This window comes from Botrytis deweyae (assembly GCF_014898535.1).
Source record: "Botrytis deweyae strain B1 chromosome Unknown BDEW_012, whole genome shotgun sequence".
Classification (NCBI taxonomy): domain Eukaryota; kingdom Fungi; phylum Ascomycota; class Leotiomycetes; order Helotiales; family Sclerotiniaceae; genus Botrytis; species Botrytis deweyae.
Window position 1 is genome coordinate 1,033,986 of NW_024066219.1, and position 21,932 is coordinate 1,055,917.

At 42.3% G+C, this 21,932-nt stretch overlaps 8 protein-coding genes across 8 annotated transcripts; 6 read left to right on the forward strand and 2 right to left on the reverse strand.

Annotated features, from left to right (window-relative positions):
* Positions 1-4,822: 4,822 nt before the first annotated feature.
* On the forward strand, positions 4,823-5,683 carry EAE98_006135 (uncharacterized protein; the record flags this gene model as incomplete). The annotated part of the gene is made up of 1 exon (XM_038953757.1): positions 4,823-5,683. The coding sequence occupies one exon, from the start codon at positions 4,823-4,825 to the stop codon at positions 5,681-5,683; it is 861 nt and encodes a 286-aa protein (XP_038810152.1).
* Positions 5,684-8,509: 2,826 nt separating this feature from the next.
* On the forward strand, positions 8,510-9,145 carry EAE98_006136 (uncharacterized protein; the record flags this gene model as incomplete). Its single annotated transcript, XM_038953758.1, has 1 exon — positions 8,510-9,145. One exon carries the CDS (start codon positions 8,510-8,512, stop codon positions 9,143-9,145), a length of 636 nt encoding a protein of 211 aa, XP_038810153.1.
* Positions 9,146-11,626: 2,481 nt separating this feature from the next.
* On the forward strand, positions 11,627-11,966 carry EAE98_006137 (uncharacterized protein; the record flags this gene model as incomplete). Its single annotated transcript, XM_038953759.1, has 2 exons — positions 11,627-11,857; positions 11,931-11,966. The coding sequence occupies 2 exons, from the start codon at positions 11,627-11,629 to the stop codon at positions 11,964-11,966; spliced, it is 267 nt and encodes an 88-aa protein (XP_038810154.1).
* A 496-nt stretch (positions 11,967-12,462) lies between these two features.
* Positions 12,463-13,584, forward strand: EAE98_006138 (uncharacterized protein; the record flags this gene model as incomplete). The annotated part of the gene is made up of 1 exon (XM_038953760.1): positions 12,463-13,584. One exon carries the CDS (start codon positions 12,463-12,465, stop codon positions 13,582-13,584), a length of 1,122 nt encoding a protein of 373 aa, XP_038810155.1.
* A 449-nt stretch (positions 13,585-14,033) lies between these two features.
* On the reverse strand, positions 14,034-15,021 carry EAE98_006139 (uncharacterized protein; the record flags this gene model as incomplete). The annotated part of the gene is made up of 2 exons (XM_038953761.1): positions 14,034-14,719; positions 14,776-15,021. The coding sequence occupies 2 exons, from the start codon at positions 15,019-15,021 to the stop codon at positions 14,267-14,269; spliced, it is 699 nt and encodes a 232-aa protein (XP_038810156.1). The 3' UTR covers positions 14,034-14,266.
* Positions 15,022-15,486: 465 nt separating this feature from the next.
* EAE98_006140 (uncharacterized protein) lies at positions 15,487-16,224 on the reverse strand (the record flags this gene model as incomplete). The annotated part of the gene is made up of 1 exon (XM_038953762.1): positions 15,487-16,224. The coding sequence occupies one exon, from the start codon at positions 16,222-16,224 to the stop codon at positions 15,487-15,489; it is 738 nt and encodes a 245-aa protein (XP_038810157.1).
* Positions 16,225-16,677: 453 nt separating this feature from the next.
* On the forward strand, positions 16,678-18,368 carry EAE98_006141 (uncharacterized protein; the record flags this gene model as incomplete). Its single annotated transcript, XM_038953763.1, has 2 exons — positions 16,678-17,356; positions 17,403-18,368. The coding sequence occupies exons 1-2, from the start codon at positions 16,709-16,711 to the stop codon at positions 18,366-18,368; spliced, it is 1,614 nt and encodes a 537-aa protein (XP_038810158.1). The 5' UTR covers positions 16,678-16,708.
* Positions 18,369-18,658: 290 nt separating this feature from the next.
* EAE98_006142 (uncharacterized protein) lies at positions 18,659-21,079 on the forward strand (the record flags this gene model as incomplete). Its single annotated transcript, XM_038953764.1, has 4 exons — positions 18,659-19,098; positions 19,153-19,678; positions 19,734-19,819; positions 19,873-21,079. The coding sequence occupies 4 exons, from the start codon at positions 18,659-18,661 to the stop codon at positions 21,077-21,079; spliced, it is 2,259 nt and encodes a 752-aa protein (XP_038810159.1).
* Positions 21,080-21,932: the final 853 nt, after the last annotated feature.

Sequence of the window (21,932 nt, forward strand, 5' to 3'; positions counted from 1 at the left end):
GACAAATAAATGGAAACATTAGCTGCACCATATTTTACATGGCCCGGCCAATAATGGTAGAATGGTGCAAAGTTTTGTACTGGTTATGGTATGTAGATCCTGAGGGTGCTCAGTTATCTGACGTGTAATTTTGATCTTTGTCATCTGGTTATATTGTTGTTGTCATTGGTATTCTTATCGTCGTTTTCCCCCATACTGTCGTCTGGTGTTTTTGAACAACACTGAGCAGAGTTTCCTCTGGGACCAAGAAGCGGCGAAATCACTGTGTTCATGGTGCTAAAGTGAAACGTAGATTGTTAGCCACAGTCCACATTCGTAAATCATGTGTTTGATTTTGGAAGTGTTTGCATCTGGATTGAGGATGTTATGAGCCTTTTTAAGGAAGCATATGGAAAACAAGATTGTTCACAGTGTGGAGCTGGTAGTGAATCATTGTTTGGGGAGGGAGGGGGGTGATCATGAGGGTACTCCACCAAAAATGGAGTGGGTATGGAGTGGGAAAGATGGGGTGAGGTGAATTGAATCTGGCTTGGGGAGTAAGGATTGTTGTGCATGGGTTTTCACAGGTATAAAAGGGTTGCAAAATAGGGGTATTGGTATTTCAACAAATCATACAGATCCCTCGAAAACCCTTCATATGGGCATTGGAGACTTTATTGTTCTTTCGGCCAGAACTATCTTCTGGAGTTGTGGTTAACAAACTGTAACCGATAAGTATCAGTATTTTTAGTGAGGAATAGAAGATTCCGTGATGCTGTTGGTGGTTCAATATTTGTCGTCATTTCTTATGAGTTCCCATCGACAAGGAGTCATTGTCGTTCTATCTTACCTATTGTTGCGTTAGGTATTTGCATTTGTATATTTATTCTAAGAAACTGAATGTTTTGAGGAAGTCTCTTAAGGGTACAGATATGCATAAGTAGATTACCAGAACCTCATTTGTCTTTCAAATGGTAAGCTTTCTTCTAGGCCGGCCATGTGAGGAAAAGGAGTGCTATGGATATATCTATATTTATGTGGTAAACAGGAGATTTTTGATGATTATGGATGATATTCTGACTGCTTGGGAAGTGAATCATTTGCAAAGACTTCTAGAGTGAGATGGGACTTACGAGATCCTTAGTGGAGTTATACGTAGCGAGTATACAGTATATACATTATATAGCGAATTTATATAATATATACACAATATAGAATTTTCTATATGATATAGTTTGCTTATATAATATAAGTTTTCTTATATATCTCCTATACAACTTACTAATTAATATTTAATATTTAATTATTTAATTGAATTTTTATTTAATATTAAATATAATTTTAAATTACTCAATCATTTTATTTAAATTAATATTTTTTATAATATAATAATAATATATAAAACTTCAAATAAAAATAAAAATAAAAACAATCAATATCAGCTTGATTACTCATCACTTAGCTAATATTAAAGATCCTCTTCTTTTTATTTTATTTTAAAACTATTCCCATCTACATCACATCATATTTTATTTTCACATAAAAAAGTTTACACCGTATAAGCATTGTATAGGGATTATATATTGTATACAAATAATGAAAAGACTTACACTACATAAGCTAGCTTATACAATCCCTACACAATATATATACCATATACCGGTTATGTATAACTTCGCTAAGAATTCATTTACCAGATTCGTATGCGAGGGTCCTCTTCAATCATCTCTACCGAGTTGGTAAAAAATATCTTCAGGTTGCTATATAAGAGCTGTTATTGAGAGGTATAATGAAATATACATTTCACAGAATGCTATGCTCTCTTAAGGGAAGCAAATTTGCAAATAACTATATAATTAGCTGTGCGATTTGGATTGAAATAGTTATTTCCTGATGAGCGTATCCTATCATTTGTACTCTCCTAACTCCCAGATCAACTCCTTTCGCTGCCGTTCTGTGCTTTTCACTGTCAGGTAGGCTACTGGCGCTAAATTTTGGATTTCTTAACTCAAAATTGACAATATCAAGGCTGACAGACGAGATACAGTAAGAGCGAATTTCTCCTACAAATATTCATATGAGTACACGGCGTCTGGAAGTCAATACTCGGTCGAGTCATGGAGAATCTTTGCCTTGCAATTGCTTCAGAGTGACTCGTTTTCTCGGTCCTGCTCCATTCAAGCCCCTCGGAGCAATCATTTTATACTTCTGGCACTTTCAAATACTTGACCTGTGGAGAATAATTTGTACTAGTTTCCGAGGCCAAATATTTACTGTAGTCAAACACCTATGTAATCATGTGAATAGTCATAAGCAACCAGATCGAGTATCGAGCTCAAAGAGAGGAGCTCTACTCTGGTCATTTGTTCGTTGTTGTCGAAAGCCACAAGAAAAACTGGATGATGCGAAGCGGCGGTAAACTCTCCATCACTATAATGAGGTGAGATGGCAGATTTCTACATTGAGAGAATTAAGCTGAGGGTACATAGAAGGCAATGCGAGTAATCAGTTTCTTACCTACTTGATACGATTCTTTTGAAGTGAAATAAGCGACCACCAGGACGGGTTCTCATTGACCGGACAATAGTTTTGGGGAATTTCTCCTTGTGAGGACTGCAATTCACGGTGTCATGTTCACATCCCTTCCAATGTGATATTCAATCTTGTCAATCATGATGCTTGCTACATGATACATTGTAATTCTCCGTATAATAACGACTATGATGAGTTGTTGACCTCATCTCCGGTCAGTCTAGAAATTTAACTTTATTCATTAAGCGAGTACGCCTTTTCGAAGGGCATCATTAGATACGGCTTTACCCTTGATATTTCGGAAGTTTTGTTGTTGATTAGCCAAAGCAAGTATTGGCATGTTCAAAATTCTTGAAATCTCCCAAATTACGAAAGGATAGCACTACGACTGAGGTTCTGAAAATCCAGCACCTCCTTAGCTAGTACAGCTTCCTGATGAACACATCATCGCCGTATGATATCCCTTGATATATAATGATGATATTATAGTTTTTCAATGATTCAGAGTTCGCCAAATTGTTATATGCGAGATTCATCGTCACAAAAGTAATGCCTTCATATATTCCTCAATCACCTTTCATCGTATCCATTATTCTACTCGCTACATTTATCTACTTCATTGTACAATTCTGTGGAATTCTTGTCAGACTGGGTTGGCCCATCTGCGATCTGGGTGAAGAAATGGCAGAGCTTGACTGTATTTGAAAAACTTTGTTCCGGCCATTCCAGAGTCAGAAGAGTTTCCTCGTGATTGTGCAATCCGCGTTTTCGATTAGAATTTTATAGCAAAATCTGAGCCATAACAGTTTTATTGATAGGCAATTGCTCGAAATGAGGAATTCAAACATCAATATACCGGTAACAATAGTCAAAACCTAGTAAGTACTCCGAAACCTCGCGTCTACCGCAATGACTCGTGCTGAATCTAACTTAAAGTTTTCCCTCTGCTTAACCAAGATAAGACCGCATTATTTTTCCGGCCTTCTAAGATCGAGAGAGATGAACCTCTTCCTGCGAGAAAGTGTCCCACTCGTGTGGCCATTTAGTCTTCCAGGCTTTGAAATACATCTTCGCAATAAATGTTCCCTCCCAGCCACATGATTTCAGAACTCACCAGTCTTTTCGGTGTTAAAAATAAGCGAAAAGGGGCAGGAAATAGGCATCCGGATCTTTCATACTACAGACATCACTTATATAGAATAATAACTTTTCAATTTTTCAAACGGGTTGTGTCGTATACTTTTACTTTTTCTGGAAAGTATCGTCTGTCTTTGTGCACACTCGGACATATGGCAGGATATCGAGCTACGATCAAAGTTTCGCTAGCCCTCTTAGATCTCCCTATTCTTACTCGTCTGTTTTTCTGCATGTCTCTCACCATTGTGTCATTTTGAACAGCTTTCTGCTTCAGTCTGAGGGCTCATGTAAGCAGATCCGGATTAAAATTAAGAGATGATGTGGGTATGCGACAGGCTTGTATCTGAACTTCCAAGATACCAGATAGGCCGTTTTCTAGGATACCATAGATACAACCACCAGATTTCATCCCTGAAAAGGCGTGAGTTCTAGCTGATTGTTTTGCCATTGAAGTTGACTACGTTCGATGGCCACGAAATTGGAGTATTGCTTATGTCATTGCTTACTTAAGCTTTAGACATTTCCCAGTTCAACGCCGAATATTTTCTAAATGTAGAGATACAATTAACATCGCTTGATGATTCCGCATCATTCTTGAGAGAATCCAGGCAAGTCTTCGAGTTAATTTCGAAGGATGGCCGTTTGTGTGATATCCGGAAATCAAGCCTTCGAGAAATATGTTGTGATAGCAGAAAGCTTGAGTGACTCCGTGGCCATGTTCAAAATGATTAATCTTCGGCTAGAAGGAACGAATGAGACCGTCAAAGTTATTCCATTGTCAGCGTCGATATCAGTGTGGACGTTGATGAATTCTCATATCATTTCATCCGAAGCAAAACCACGGACCTCGGTATGACAAGGAAAGACCCGCTTTCGAGCCGGCGATACGTACGTATCGGGAGTGTCACCAAACTGGGGCAAACCCGTTGCTCAACAGATTCGCGATTTTTCAACATGAGGATCCCTTAAGTAAAATTGCCGCGTTGGCAGTCTTGGTTGGACTGGTTTCAAAAGGTTTTCTGCACAGTTGCCCAGTCGGCGGATTCGCGGAATGATATAAACTTTTAGTGAAAGATTTATCATCCTGCAAATTTCATCCTCTTTCATTTCTTTTCTTCGTTCAAATTTTTGTGATATATCAGGAATTCCGATTGCGATGACAAGTGCAACAAAAATGGTGCAACCAAAACCCCTCTCTGCTTTCAATAGACTATCACCCTGCGTCTATCTGTACTCACCTACCACCACCACTGCACCACCTCCATCCGATCCGTCAACTATCCTCCTTTGCAGCTGGAACAATGCCGCTCCAAAGCATATCTCCTACTATACCACCTACTATACCAATCTTTTCCCCTTCTCTCGCATTGTCCTTTGCACTATGAAGACTTCTCAGTTCCTCCTCCAATCCGAAACCCGACGACGCAAAGACGCCGCTCCTGCTATTGATGCTTTATTTTCCGAATCATCGGATCAAGGAGCAAGGTTGTTAGTCCATTGCATTAGTAACGGAGGTGCTAAACGATTTTACGGAATCGCCGGGTTATATCAATCTCTGAAAGGAAAACCGCTTCCTATATCCAGCATCGTATATGATTCTTGTCCATCCCTTCCGTGGTTTAAGCGAGATTTGCACGCGCTGCTCCATGTGCCTGGAGCCAAACTTCCTTGGTTGTTGTATATACCCCTAGCAGTCATTGCGATTATAGCTGCTTCTATATTGTACGTTATCGTACATCTCTGTCCACATTGGGTGTGGAGAGATTTGGTGAGGGGACCATTGGAGGGTTTGAATGATGAGAGGTTGGTAAGGAAGGAAGCTACCAGGGGGTATATTTATAGCGAGGAAGATGAAGTCATTGAGTGGAAAGACGTCGAGGAGCACGGGGAAGTAGGTACTCAGAAGGGATATAGGGTTGAGAGGATTAAGATGGCGGGAGGAAAGCATGCGCAAATGTTTAGAGGTGAGGGTGGTGAAAAGGCTTACTGGGGGTTTGTGAGGAAGCTGTGGATGGATGGATCAAAAGACGTCTGAATGATGCATGAAATTCGAGATGCTCGGTGGAGTACATCGATTTGGCTAGTATAGTTGTTGCAAGTGCATCGTCAAATCTACACTTCCTAGCAATATTTTGAGAGCATAGTGATTGTAGAATACTTGATCCCCGCAAATATTAAATTGAAATATCGATAAATGTTAGCATGCATAGAATGGAGACTACTTCGTTTCCAAGGTACTTTTTGGTCTTGGAGGCTGCTCAATGCTCGAGAAATTCCACTCATGCTTCTGATGTCTTGGCTCAAATATCCCTAGACCAATTCTCGCGTAGCCCCTTTGGCTTTTGGGTCCGATCAAGAGTATCATTACTCAAACTTACACGTGCACCCGAGTAAAGAGAGAGCTTGCCATTTAGACTTTAGATGGAAACGTCAGGGGGCGAATAGGATACATAGACTCACCGCGTACTAATATGCAAAACTGCTGCGAACTCATATTGCAAATATCTGTGACATCGTCATCAGGGCGAAGTGCATGCGGTTTCCAATCCGCCCGCTCTTAGTCCGCATCAAGGTACCGGCGTTAGTAATGTGGAATAGCGGCAACAAGGACGACTTTAATGACTTTTAGCTGGCTTCCCCGCATGGTAACACGAGCCTCTTCAAGAAAGCTTCAGTCTAGACGATGACCGCTTGCGGCCGCATGTTCTCAAGTCTTACAGTATATAAGATGACAGGATGCCGCCACAATGCGCAAGCATTAATAATCTGCATAGCATAGGATACAGAATCACCGCATCTCATCCGATACTCAGCGTTTGTTTTGCATAAGTAGCCGCTTGACCGCTAGACATATACCAAGTTCAAGTGGGATAGATGTTCACATTGGGAAGCCGGTGGGTGATCTGAAAAGGAGTATTCCATGTATGTAAGATTCAAAATCTCGTGTCTGTGTTGTTGTGCTGTCGGTGCATTGGGGTATTTATGCAATCGTTGCATGTGCCTTGCTTGTGCATAATTATTATTCAATCACGTGCGACTTGTGCCATGATCTCCAGGTTTTCCACTCGTGTCCGACGCGCTGAGAAAAGAGTACAGCCTCATTCATCCATCCACCTCCCATGCTTCCAGAACGAGTATATCAAGATATTCTTCATTCGGCAACCTTTTGATCCGCGTGTTTGATTGAATCGGTTGCCCAATATAACAAGTTCCCAGCAAAGAATGGTTCTCGCGCTTACTCAACGCCGAACGAAAGCTCTTCTCTAGCATAGGAAACGCCATCACATATTTCGAAATATTGTAATTCTATTCATCATCATATCCGAGTGTCACATTCATCCGGCCTTCACAGATTCTGCCTTGCAGAGATTTCCCCCTCCATCATACCACGTTTTCCATGTCTTGTTCGTGTGTTTCTTTGGTTCTGACCACTGAGTTCATCATGAGCGGCAGGGTCTGGATGACTTCGCCGCATTTCCAGCCATTTCCTCAAGCCATCAAACCATTAAATTCTTCTCCAATAACGTTACGATTGCATCGTGACGACAGACCAATATGTGGCTGAAAGATTTAGGATTTATCTTGTGAAGTGGCTAGTTTGGAAAGTTCCGAATGTGGAATGATGCAATGGGAAATCTGACATCAGCGTTTTGTACTTTGAGAAGCCAAGCTTCCCTGGGAAATTGTTTTGCAAGACATTGTTCAAATGATATCGGGTCTTTTCGAGAATGATTACGCCTCAGCCTTATATTTGGGGGCCGCACAGCCACTCCACATTGTAGTGATTGAGAGGCTCGAAAGTTGGTCACACAGCAGGTTATGCTCTGACACTTTTCGTTTTGAGTCAAAGTCATTGAAAATGCGTTATTGGATACGGTAAAGCTTTAGTTCCCGCAAGTTTACAGGAGGGGTAAAATCCTCTGAGCGAACCATTTATCCTTGGACAGCTGAGTGGCTCGTACTTTTGGGGACCTTCGTACGACAGGAGTTGTGTTTCTGTATGGGGGGAGCCGATTTTTGGTTATGCATGATTTTTTGGCATGGAGGGGGAGTGGAGCAAGTGACAAGAGAATAGGCATTACAAGGCAAGTGAGACTTTTTTCTTCACCATGTCCCTTGTCCCCAATTTTAGACGTTTCAATGAAGATGTGGCGAGAAGCTTCTGTTCAAATGGACTTACATATGACACACGGACGGATAAATCGCTTTGTCAAGCATGAATCAGATCGGATGAGATGCGAAATGAAGTAATCCAAACGAGGCGTTTCTCTATCTCGGCCTTCACAATCCATGGAAAGAATTGACGCCGAAGCCGCGAATTTCTTCTACAATATTCCGAAATCCTCTGTCGTGTTTTCATAGCCTTGTTAATCTTGTTATGGAGTTTCTATTCGGATCTAGATTATGACAAAAATATTATCGTCTTGCCACATGATGTTTCACAAGGCTGTGCGGAAATTCGATATTCTTGAGATTTGCTAGAGAAATTTTGCAATTTGCCTATGCCTGATCTACTACACGCGTGAGTTCCCTTTATGTAGGCAGCTATACATATATTGTAAACCTCTCCCTTCTTATTGAACAATCCGAGAAGTGCATCATCCAATACTGTTTCTACACATACATACATACGCGCTTCTGAAGCTGCAGGTCATACTTACTTGCATATTCAGCCATTCCAATCAATTTTATCCATATCTTTGAGAAAGGACCCATTAAGCACATCTAGATCAAGTTGTTGTCAAATATAGTCAATCTCAAATCTCATCTTTCACCAATCCACTTACCCATCAAAAATCCTTCTTCGTCTACTACTTGATCCCAAAATCCCCAATTCACAAAATCCAAATTTACAACACAAATGTCCTACGATCGTCCTCGCTCTCGTGGATTCTTCGAACGCGATCGTCACGGCCACGAACGCATCATTTTCCGCTCAAATTCAAATTCTCATCGTCGCTCCACTTCTCAATCCCGCACCATGGTTCATGAAATGGCAAGCGACCTTGAAGACCGCAATGCAGAACTACAAGCTGTTGCCGAATCACTCAAAACAGAACTAGCAGTTGCAGAGAGCAGGAACTGGCAATTGATCTCTGATAATAGTGCTTTACGAGATATCGTGCAGGTACTTAAGGGAGATAAAGAAGTTCTGAGAAGAGAGAGTGAAGAGAAGAGTGGGGATATCGAATATCTAGAAGAAAGGGTTGCAAAATTGGAGGGGAAGAGAGAAAGAGCTGAGTATAGGGGTGAGAGAGCGGAGGAGAGAGTCAGATTGATGAGAAGGGGGTTGACTGGGAGAGGAATTCTGAGTGAAGGGGGATTAAAAGAAAGACTTGAGGATAAAGTTGCCGAGATCGAGAGGTTGACCGCGCTGATCAAAGTTATGGATGATAAGCTTAGTGAGAGGAATCGGTGGTTGGCGGAGAAGGATAATAAGTTGGGACAGTTGAAAAGATGGATTGTGAGCAAAGGATTTCGTGTTGAGGGGGTTTGAAGGGTGGTGCTAGTTGCTATATTGCATTCTAGATGCGATGTCTATTTCACAATTTACGGATTCAGATTCAACATCCAAGAGCACGTCGATCTTTTGCGTTTCACCGACAACGACAAAGAGGCGGATGTCCATGATTTTTTCGGCGTCAATTTATACCAAGCCTTGGGAATGACAGTACCAAAGAGGGCCACAGATCGTTCTTGTGTGGCGAACAATATGTACGTACTATACGCCGCACCTATACACCAACACTCGCAGACTAACGATCCTTAGAAAAAACTCAAGAAAAGAGAGGAGGATTTATTCACGATGCTGTTGAATGCTTTAATATTTTGACACCTTGTAGCTGCTTAGATTTAGTCTGCTTGTTTTTTATTCTTCTTCAGAATGAATGTATTGGGTTTAATTTCTTGCACTTGCACTTGCTCTTTTACACTGGTCTAATTCTTGGTCGCCAGATATTAGTCTACTTCTGTTAGTTTTTAATCCCTTGAATGATGGAGATGGAAAGATTGTTGAACGTTTTTGAATGATATCGGCGCTTATTCATTGGTGCTTTTCCTTTGGCTTTGTATCCTATACACGGGGCTTTATGTGTGTGCAATTGAATGCAGAGATTGATGACTTCCCTTCTCGCTAATTGGCATATGCAAATGTACTCTCAACCCATTTCATGGTATAAGATATGTGAGTATCCGTTGCCCCACCCACAAGAGTCGCCTCGAAAGGAAAGCGAAAAAAAAGGATGATCGTTAAAGTTCAGGTGAGGGGTCAAGAGGGGTTACACGGTTCTGCCCTCGGACTTCTACACATTGACGGCATGGACAGACGGGTTAATTTGGGATCTTGCTTGAAGTCGCTGGTTGTGTAATGTAATAGTTTGATATGGATTATGGATGTACAGGAAAAGAATTTTGGAGAGATACACACAAAAAGAAAAGAATAGATATCGTGGGGTTAATCCCTGGTTTTCGCAGAAACTCGTTCTGATTCACACGTCGACATTCCAGTCGCCGATTTCCAGCGTCCATCCAGGAATTACAATGAACCATACACCGAGTACAAGCAATGGCTTCAAAGCATGTCATTATTCCTCCATCTAATTTTCACAAACGATAAACGATAAGAAATGCATTTTACTTATCACACTGTCATTAATCGATGCATATTTGACGTCAAACTCGCGTCTCGGCAGTTTACTAGTTTCCTGTCTAGGTCTCTTAGCGTAGGTTACATTGCCATAGCCTCTCGATTCGTGAAATTCGAAAAGACAATTGAGACTTTTGACACGTGAAGAATAGGCAGGACGGGGGTGCGAAAGGGGAAAAGGAGGGGGAAAGAGTCATAAAAACTGTACGTGTTTTTATGTAGAGTCCCGTGCTATGGACGGATGGTGGGTTAATTGTTGGAAATGAGGAATTGGGAATACAAAGATCGGTCGAGCGAGAGGAATAATTAAAGATATACCGTGTGAGTAATCTCGACAGTATTGGAGGGAGGGCTTTTGCATGTACAAACAAAAAACAATGAATTGTTCAATCGAAATGTGCCCCTTCATGCAGCCACCCCGCATCACCACCTCACGCACCGACATGTTGTCTAAATCCCATGCCACTTTCTAATTTCTTCTTTGATATTTTGTGCGTACATGACTTTGTCATCATCTTATTCATATCGTTGTTCGATCTTTCCAACAAGTAAGAAAAGAAAAGTTTCCACTCTTTGAGGCTCAAGCCTTCGTAACTTTGTCCTCCAACTCCAATCGTCCTACCCACAATACTAGCATCTGTAGGTACAACGTCGACCCAACGGACAATATTACTTTAATTCTTATCCTTGACACCCATTTTCTCGACACCCACCAACCCTACTTCGTAGATAAATGAATTCCGATCTTCGCCGAATTGGGCATTTCTAACCTAATCCGTATACAGTACTCGAGGTACCCAATAAGATGTGCTTAAAAATCTACTCATTGATTAACAATCGAGGAATCTTATGTCAAGGAATAGGCACAGCCTAAATTTCATCCCTGGAAGAACCTATTAGCGGTCTGCCCTGGCGTTTTTTGACTAATTGCGAACGATTCTTGCGAATTCAAAATCCCGGAAGAAGAAAACGATATAGACAAGGCTAGAGAAACATCCAAACACTGCCCCTTTCCTGGGGTCAAATGGGTTGTGAGAACAAGGGCTTAATTTTCTCGATCGTTCGCTAACCAATCAGCGTGATTAGACGTGAGAAAAGCCACGAGGAGATAGCTGAGGAAAGGGATGTTTGAGACTGAGTCATCATCATTTGATAGTTTACGAAAGATTCGGACATAGAATTGGGATGTTTGGATTTTAGCTACGGGTTGAAAATACAGTAAGTTTGGGGGCCCAAAAAGTAATTTCATTCTCCCTCTATCCCTCTAATTTATCATTTCGAGACATCGGAAATGGCAAAGGGGTCTTCTCCGAGTAATTAGATGCGTAGAAGATGACAAAACGAGGAAGGAATAAACAAAATATCATCTGGCGATTGGATTTACGCCAGAAATATGCACAACGGGATGATCAACCAGGATCCACTTCGGTGAGATCATTAGGAAACCATCCCTTTTCAAACCCCGGTTACGCCATGAGCCGCGAAGGAAAAGTGCGAAATGTCAAATACCCCAGCAGGACTGAGGCTGTGATTGGAAGCTCGAATCGAGTCAAGGCAGAAAGGGTACATGATTGTTTCGAAACCCGGATGCTTTGTAGGCAGGTACTAGGCTAAGCACAAGAAGGATAGATAATAGACACCGGTTTTCGAAGAAGAGTCATATGTTTATTGATCCTTCTTGTGTTCATTTTCATGGGGCAGGTTGGCTATGGTATTGGAATGATATGGCTATGTATCGGATGGCTTGGAAATTGGTGTAGAATAGGAGTATATATCTGGTAAATTTCCGGCCAGGAATGAGGAATCAAAAAGAGGTGTTTCTTGTTCAGCCTTGTATTTATTGATTCGATTCCCATCTCATCTACATCTGCATCTACATTCATCCTACCTGCAAAGAATAATTCTCGAATAGAATTGGTCTCATTTATCCATTCATTTCACATCAGCGACGAATAGATTACTTTCTACTGCATCAATACCCATACCCGTTATCCAATTATTTTCTCGCTCTCATTTGATTTATCAATCGCAATCGCAATCTGACATCGTCGGGTCAGAAACACAACGTACGATTGGTACGAGTTGCTTCGGAGCAAACCTTTCAGGTTACACAAATAGTTACAGTGGTACATAAACGTACCTTTGTACACAAACACAGCATTCTCAGCATGTCTTCCAAGCCCGTCAAGAAAGTGCACTACACTTCTTCCACCAAAGGATCTTCAGTCCACGGCGGAACTCCCTCATCACCACCCGTTACATCTAAAACCACATCTACACCCCGCCGTCCCTCATTCTCTCATCAACGCCACCCCTCTGATTCTGGAGTCGGTTCCTCTTCTTCCAATTCCGCTACTGCGCCAGTAAACTCGGCATCTTTCTTTACCGACGCCGACCGCGCAGAGCAAAGACAGAATGTTCATGCCCTCAATGAAGCACTCAGTACACTTAAGGAACGCATCAAATCTCTCGAATCGAAGAACCGCTCTCTAGAAGACACATTAGTAGAAAGCAATCGGGAGAAACGAGAGCTCCGTCGTGAAAGGGATGAGTCTCTCCGTATAATTGAAGATTTGAAGAAAGAGAAGTCTCGAGCTAAAGATGGACGGGAAGCAAAAGAGAGTGATGGAATTCGAGTCCGTGGATCCGATACCAATGTTAAGATTACACCCGAGAAGAAGGAAAGAGGAGAAAGAATTCCAGTAACAGTGGAAAGAAATACACCACCCATGACACGCCGCGAAAAAGAACGCGATTCGGAAGCTAGGAGGAAAGAAGACGAAAGACTTAGAGCACAACATCAGTCTAGAGAGCGAAGAACAAGCTACAGAGATGCACCATCTTCACCACTTTATCGCGATGATGAAAGAGATGTTAATCCTATGAGTCCCAGCTCTCGATACAGAGACGAAGATCTTCCCTCCTCTCGCGAAAAACGCAACTCGGGTACTCCGCCAGCGGCTAAAATGCAGAACCCATTCACACCATTGAGTTCCATGGGAGCGAATGCAGTTCCGGGACGAGCAAGAAGAGCGAGTGTTAGTTATGGAACCTCCCCAAGCGGATATACGAGTGCGCCACAAGGATATCCGGGGATGACGATGGGAAGTACTTATGGAAGGAGAGAAAGAGATGAGGTACCTTACATTAGGGGGGAGGTACCTGTTAATGTTGGCGCTGGGGTTGCGGGAACGAGAGGATCAAGATTGAGTGGTGGGAGTGTGGGGAGTGCGAACGATGATATGTATCCCAATGATGGGAAGTATCATCCTTATCCTTTGAATCATTAATGGATGGTGGTTTTCTTTGTCGGATTCTTTTTCTTGGAATTTGCGATTTGGGCGATTGATTGTTTGATGGTTGGAAACGAAAAGTTCGGGTCAACGAACTGGACATGTATTTTCTTTTCTCTTTTGTACTTTACTTTTGGTCTTGTGTGCGACATGCGTGTGGATTGGTTTGCGGTTTCTTATGGATGGATGAAAACAATACCCCTTATAAAATAAAGAGAAATGAATGAAACGAGGGAATAGGATGAAATGGTATGGGACAGGACACACGGTACATATAAGAATGGCGCAAGCCTGGAAGGATAGGAATGGAAACGGTCGGATGGTTTGGGTGGATAATGAATCTAGGTTAGAAAAACACACTAGATAGCTATTATTTTTTATGCCAGATACTCAATGTTTAGATATTCGAATGAATACCTTTCAGGAAATTTTGTGAATATTTGTCTTTGAACTGTGAACTTTTTGTGGGTTAAATTAGGCTTGTGGCCGGATAGAAAAAGTGATCGCATTTCCCACTTGGGATACTCTTGCTGAAGATAGTGAGTCCGAAAATTGTTCGAAATGACTGTTTCAGATATTCCATCATCACAAAGATATAGACATATACACCCGAGAAAGATGTGATTAGGCTGTAAACTGTGATCTATGATGTGTCTTCCTCGGCTGAATAGCCTATTCGCTACTCTTCGACAGGTCTCGTCGCACCAGTCATAAACCCAATCGCAGCCTCCAAGATATCTCTCACAATCTTCAATTCTGAATCTGTTCTCGGGGTATATACCATCAGATATTCCGCAGGCATCTTTAATGTGCCAGCCAAGGTCATTCTTTCACCCCAGCCCTTCTCAATCACATCTTTGCAATCCCTAGGCGAGAGTACTGCGTGCATTGAATAATCCACATTCTTTCCTTCTGTATGAACATGTGCTATTTCTCGTTTCGTTTTCCGTGCTGGGAGATGAGGTGTTGGGACTTTCTCTGCGATTAAGAGAGCATCGCCGTGCTTTTCGAGGGCAGATGTAGTCAGAATTACGTGCTCAGGATAAGTTTTGGCTAGGTCGATAATGGCTTGATCGATTAGTTTGTGCATATAATTTTCACCGAATTGGTTGATCTGCCTGTGGGGCACTACCTATATTGGCTTGTTAGTAGTTCGTTTGGAGGTCTGGAGGATTAACCTCAGTGTACCCATTTGCCCTTCTCAGGTCTGGGACCTTCTCGGATTGGTAATGGTTGTTTCAGAAAGCTCCGTTGGCCAAGTGCCCCGCATTTTGCGATCTCAGTGGGATCATCGTAGCATGCAATATCGAAAGGTTTGCTTTTGAAATGCCGGAGGAAGTATTGGACGAGTAGGTAGCCGAATATATTGCTGGGCAGGGCATTTTCTTTGAACTCTAACCAGCCATGATAATCTGCGCGAGATGATTCGAACATCACGGGAGCATACGACGCTCGATTGACCTCCAGAAAGATGTCGTAGGAGTCATCTTAAGAACGGATGAATTTTGAGATTGATGATCGGTGGATTAGCTGGCTTGTGCTTACAGCTTGATGCCCCTGTAATGCAGGCCTTCATTGGGACGTAAAAAGTGGTATCACTCAAACGAAATCAGATATTGAAAGCATTGATGTTTCGATATTACATAATGATAGCAATGTGATCTCAAATACAGATTGATTAAATTGTACGACGAGCCGAAAGTTTCCGAAATAATCTCTTAATCGAAGCCTTGGTTCTTTGATTTAACATCGAGTATCGAAGAAAGGTACATACATCTTAGATGACCCTTTTATCGCGTTCGCCTGAAGCAGTACTAAAACGATGCCCGGATTTGCAATTCAAGAAGCCGGCACGGGCGGCATCAAGCCATTCCTCAATATTATGGTGTTTTATGTACTCTAGTTGGCCGTTTTTGTAGCCTTTACAAGTAGAAACGGAGGACGATCCCTTGCCCGAGCCCAGTCTGGAAATTCCTTTATCTGCTCTGGTGTTGGTCCCCATTCATCGATTGCAGACAATATGAAGCCAGCACCAAGAAGGATCGTGATATATGTAGCAATCGAACGGTGTTGTTTGACTACCCCTTTCGCCAACCAATCTGTCGTTCGAGGGCCCTCAAGCAGATAACCATCTAGTGGCCAGACGTCTCGACCTTCCACATCTTTAATCCAGTCAGGGTTCCGTGGAGCAGTCCAAATGGGATGTTCCACAGAAAAGATAAAAGCTCCTCCCGGCTTCAGTGATTTATAAACTTGCTCGACAAGAGATGGTAGATTCTCGATGTAATGAAGAGCTAGAGAGCTGTAGGCAACATGAAACTCATTTGGAGATATCTGTAACGTCTCCAGGTCGGCTTTGCGATAACTGATAGAAGGATCTTCTGGGTACTCTCGTGCTCGAGCTAACATATTCTCAGATACGTCTGTACCCTGAACAAATTTTGCCCCATTTTCTCGCGCCCATCTACACATCCAGCCAAATCCGCATCCAAGATCTAGGAAGTTCGATCCCTCAAGGCTTGGTAACCAAGAACGTAACACTTCAAATTCAGGAGCCTTTTCCAATCCATGGACAGAGCGTGGAAGCTGAGCATATGCTTTGAAGAAGTCATCTTGATCGTATATGTTTTGTGCCATGATGTGATTCTGGGATCACAATTCCAAGCAATATGGATGTTCTTGATATTTCTGTTTCAAACGGTAGGTATATGATCACCTGTAGAAACCCAACAATCACGCAATATGCAACTTACCTGGCGAATGGGCGATTAAGGAGAAAAGTCACCTCTTCCCGCGGTCTCCATACTTGAGATATGATACTTTATCGTTCTCCAGTGTGATACAAAATGTGCAAGTATGGCCCTTCTTCAAGAAAAGCCAGTCCCGTTTGATCCCATCATGACGGATTGTCGAATACAACGTTGATGTAGACTGTCGATCGGGAACAAAGTGATTTATCATAAATGTTGAAAATATTCCGCTGGGCAGCGGGGTTGCGGAGGATACGCTAGATGGCGGGGTTTCCGTATAGAACCCGACATCGGAGCGGATCTTTGCATTGATCAAAAACATTGTTTCAATTGAAGTTATTCGCATCTAACCACAATCTAAACTGAGCATCATGACTGACCATACCCCTTCACAAAGATATCTGTCGACCAGAGGTGGCGACTACGGATTATCATTCGAAGAAGTCGTGCTGAAAGGTCTCGCTGCTGATGGAGGATTATTCATTCCTGAACAAATTCCATCAGTACCTGAGAACTGGGAGTCAAAATGGAAGGACTTGTCATTCTCTGACCTCGCATTCGAAATCCTTTCCCTCTACATCTCTCCTTCCGAAATCCCACCTGCAGACTTGAAAGATATCATTAATCGAAGTTACTCTACATTTCGCGCTCCGGAAACTACACCTCTCGTTCCTCTCAGCGAAAAGGATAATCTATACCTTTTAGAATTATTCCACGGTCCTACGTTTGCATTCAAAGATGTTGCATTACAATTACTTGGAAATCTCTTCGAATACTTCCTCATCAGGCGGAACAAAGGCAAGGAGGGAAAAGACAGACACCATCTTACAGTTGTTGGGGCTACAAGTGGTGATACTGGATCTGCAGCTATCTACGGTCTTCGAGGCAAGAAAGATGTCTCAGTCTTCATCTTGCATCCAAAGGGTAGAGTCAGCCCTGTGCAAGAGGCTCAAATGACGACAGTTTTGGATGCCAACGTGCACAACTTGGCTGTTGAAGGCACTTTTGATGATTGCCAGGTGAGTCATACATCTACATATATTTGACATGTCTAATAGTTCTTAGGATACTGTCAAAGCTCTATTCGCGGATCCGCAGATCAACGAGACGATGAACCTTGGAGCTGTCAATTCTATCAATTGGGCAAGAATTTTGGCACAAACCACATACTACTTCCATGCATACTTCTCTCTTCAAAAGTCGTCTGGATATAAACCCGAAAACAAAGTCCGCTTTGTGGTGCCTACTGGCAATTTTGGTGACATTCTGGCTGGATATTTCGCGAAGCGCATGGGTCTACCGGCTGAAAAGCTTGTGATTGCGACGAATGAGAATGACATTTTATACCGCTTCTGGAAAACGGGACACTACGAGAAGAAGGCGGTTCATGGTGTCGAAGCTGAAGGTGGACTCGTTGAAGATGGAGTCAAAGCACACGAAGATGGTGTCAAGGAGACTCTTAGCCCAGCTATGGACATTCTTGTCTCCAGTAATTTCGAGCGACTGCTGTGGTTTCTGGCCTACGAGTATGCCTCTGCCGCTGGTATGGATGATGAGTGGAATAAAAAGCAGGCTGGCCAGGAAGTCGAGGTTTGGCTTAAACAATTGAAAACAAATGGTGGATTCAATGTCCAAGACGAGATTCTCAAGGCTGCGAACAGAGATTTCGAGAGCGAAAGAGTCAGCGATAAGCAAACCATCGACACAATCAAGGATTTCTATACTAGTGGTTCCTACGTTTTGGATCCACATTCAGCCATTGGTGTAGCTGCTTCATTACGATCCGTCTCCCGCTCACCAAATGCATATCACATTTCTCTCTCAACAGCACACCCAGCCAAATTTGCAAATGCTGTTGATCTTGCATTGAAGGATGAAAAGAGCTTCAGCTTTGATACAGTACTCCCCAAAGAATTTGTTGGGTTAGAAGAAAAAGAGAAACGCGTCAGAGTTGTACCTAGTACTTCTTGGGAAGATGTTCGGGCAATTGTTGTCGAGGAGGTCGAGGCAGAATTAAAAGGAATGTCATGATATACATATTACTGTAGTATAATAGGGTCAACCACCTACAATAACTATTCGCGACTTGTATACTGGTTAAATTGTGACATCTGCAGCCAAAGCCAATGTCATGCAGCAGTGCCTCACTCGAATGGTTGGTTTGCTAGTTTGGTTGCGCGAGGCTTATCTCTTTTTGATGCTGAGTGCAACACACCACTTAAATATACGTTTATCGCGACTTACTCTTTTGCTCCCAACATATACTAATTCATTTATTGTTTATCATTCATTTTCTCAGAGAAGTCTTAATATTGTACATTATGGCGGATCCTGTCGGTCTCACAGCAAGCGTCATTGGTATTGCAACACTAGCGGTACAACTTGGGGATGCCCTGAGGAAAGCAGCTGAATTCTGGGAAGCTGTTCAGGATGCTCCTTCAGACATTCGCCGCTTGTCTAAACAGCTTCGACTTGTGGCTAGCGTCTTTCATACAATTCGACTTGAATATGAAGCTGGAAGCATACCTACAAATTTCGAAAGCATGGTCAATGACGCTCTGGAGTTAGCAAAGGACGATATTGATCAACTCTCAGAGTTTATCTCGGTTTTGTCGCGAAAGCTATCCGTTGCCAATGGGAGTCTCGGTAGGCAATGGAGAAAAGTTCAGATGGTCTTGAAAGCGAGCAAGATAGAAAGGTTTAGGGATAACCTTGAAAGCGTTAAGACCACTATGGCCCTACTTCAGGGAAGCAGACAACAGTAATATGACCCTCTGCCTATAAAATGATTATTTAATTGACCCACTGAGTACAGAGCATCTTTGATTCAAGTCAGCAGTAGGCTCGATGTCCTAAGCACGAATATCAGCTCTATAGCTACAACAAACTCGACACACCAAATTGCACTTCAAACATCACAAGAAATGACACATCGTCAATTATTTCCCTCAGGTGGATGGAAATGTTCTGCTGGTAGCGTTTCCAAGTCTTTCAATCAATATAAGACGAATTTCTTACTAGGAACTCTCAATTTCCGAACTATTTCTACTACTCGCCGATATAACGATGACGATGGGACAGACGATGCCGATAATTCGACAACCACCAAGACTTTCCTGGTTGAACTTTTAATGGGATTTACGACATGTCGAAAGGGGCTCAGATTCATGGCAACAAGTAATTTTGATCGTTATGCACTTGATGTTGTTCGGCGTCGACCAGATGATTCAGCAATTTTTGAACTTTGTAGATATGGTAATGTTCAAGCTGTTCGGAGGTTACTAGATCGTGGTGAAGCATCTGTTCATGATGTCGACGAGGACGGAGAGTCTCTTTTACATGTAGGTATCGCAACACGAAAAGATACATAAACTTGCATTGCTTATTGTTTTACAGATAGCCTTCTCGAACGACAACTCGCAGCTTTGCACAATGCTTATTGATCTTGGAGCAGATTTATACTGGGAGGATGATTATGGCATGTAGGCTATTCTTCTATCAAGTCCCAAGAAAACTTACTCATATATCATCACAGTATCTCTGTATTCACGGCATCAACATTGCCTTCTTTTGCTGCGATATTTGAAGCTGGGTTCGAGCTATGGCCGTTATACGAATCGCGCTCACATCTGGCCTTTTTCAATCCTTTAAGTATTTCCGTATGGCGTTATATATTTCAGCAAAGACCAGCTCAATCAATCGGAAGCAATTTTTCTCTATTTTTTGTGCAACAGAGCATCAGAAGGGAAAAAGATGCCGAAGTTGTCGACTTTTTGGTTGCCAGGTTTGCGGAAGAGTTTTTCCAACTCGGGGCTTTCGATTCATATTATTGCCGGAATCTTGCGGAAAACATGATTTTAAGCCTTGTAAACGATTGGCTCAAATTTTTGTTCAATATTTGGTTTCATGGGGCACGCAGGTATAGAGTTGTCCCATTCGAGTACAAGCTCGCCCTTATCTTGAAGCAAATACTAATACCCTCATATTCATGCAAATCAAATAAAAAGCACATCCTGCGTACTATCACTGGAATATACATAAGTGGAGTTGGAGAGATCATGAAAGCATGCTTTTGGAGCCTGGAAATTACCACTGCCATCTTTCGAATATGGTCGAAACCATTCTTTGAGTTAGGAATTGATCTCTTTTCTCGCCATCCATATATTATACGTGGCAATGGGGATCATGGCTATGAGGACGATAGCGACGGGGAGGATAGCGACGGGGAGAATAGCGACGGGGAGGATAGCGATAAAGAGAGCACCGCACATCCTGCATTAAGATGGCATATGATCAATTGTTGCAGGGATACATATTTTGAAATTATTCACGAAGATCAGCATGAAAATCTTTCACTGAAAATAACCAGTTTCACTCGACCTGAATACTCACATCTTGATCCTCTATTCTTATGCGAAGCTGGTCGAAAACGTCGCGATAGGAATGGTGCAGGCCGATGCCTCTCACAAGTTGACGAAGCTTTCATCGAAAGCGGAAAGTTCTCCATGAATATGCCTGGACAATGGGAAGAGCGACTACTTCCCAACTCGGCCATGGAGCTCACTCTACAATCGCCACCTTTTGAGCCCCCTCAGATTTGTTATAGCATGGTTCAAGAACTAGACGAGGATTGGTATACAATTGTTACCGAGGCAGATTTCCAACGGATTGAGGAAAATTTGCGAAATGGTACTTTGTATGGCTTAAGCAAGGATTCACCCAAAAGACCCGGGGAAGAGTGATACGAGAGAAGTACTGATTTGAACATGACATCTTCCACGACTGTACACTCGATCAACAACGGATCAGAATCGGAAATTGGTATTACGGATCATGCTTTCTATTTATTTATCTGAAATCATCTCGAGGGTTAGAAGCGCGATTTTTGCATTTTTCCCCAGGTTAGGTGCTCATCTCTATCTTTGATTAAGTACTCAGGCAGTGTTATTTGGGACGTTGCTTTTATTTGTCTTGGGTTGATAGTCTCCGGAAGCTCTGCGATATTGTTATCTCTCGATTCTCTAGGTTGTATTAAACCACTATCAATAATTTTCCATCTTCAGCTCGACATAAACTTTATTGTCCAAATGATGTTGAATACGACTTTCATCGCCAAGTTCACATTTGACGATTTTTCCATTGCCCGATTTTCAATTCAATAATCGGCATAGCTATCATCTACTCATACCTATTACCTAGTGTTTAACAAATTACCCAATCCACTCTATACGTCGCCAAAGAAATCGAACAACTGCCGTAAACTTTCGGATATCCCATCTGATCACGAAACACCACATATCTTAATACTACCCCAGTACCCAACTTTGCAATTCCCCATTCTACAAAATCTCCCAGAAACCATTCCTATACAATCACTATACAATCACCGCCTTCTTCAGAAAAGTTAAAAGCATCACATCCACAAAATCTACCTCATCCTACCACTACACCCATCCAACCTCCACAGCACTCCTGTACGAAAGCGAGCAAATCCTCAACTTTCCACACAAAATGCGTAAGGTCATCACTGAAAAGCTCCTATATATGTTCAATGATATCAATATCCCACTATCACATTAAAAGTCACCATACATC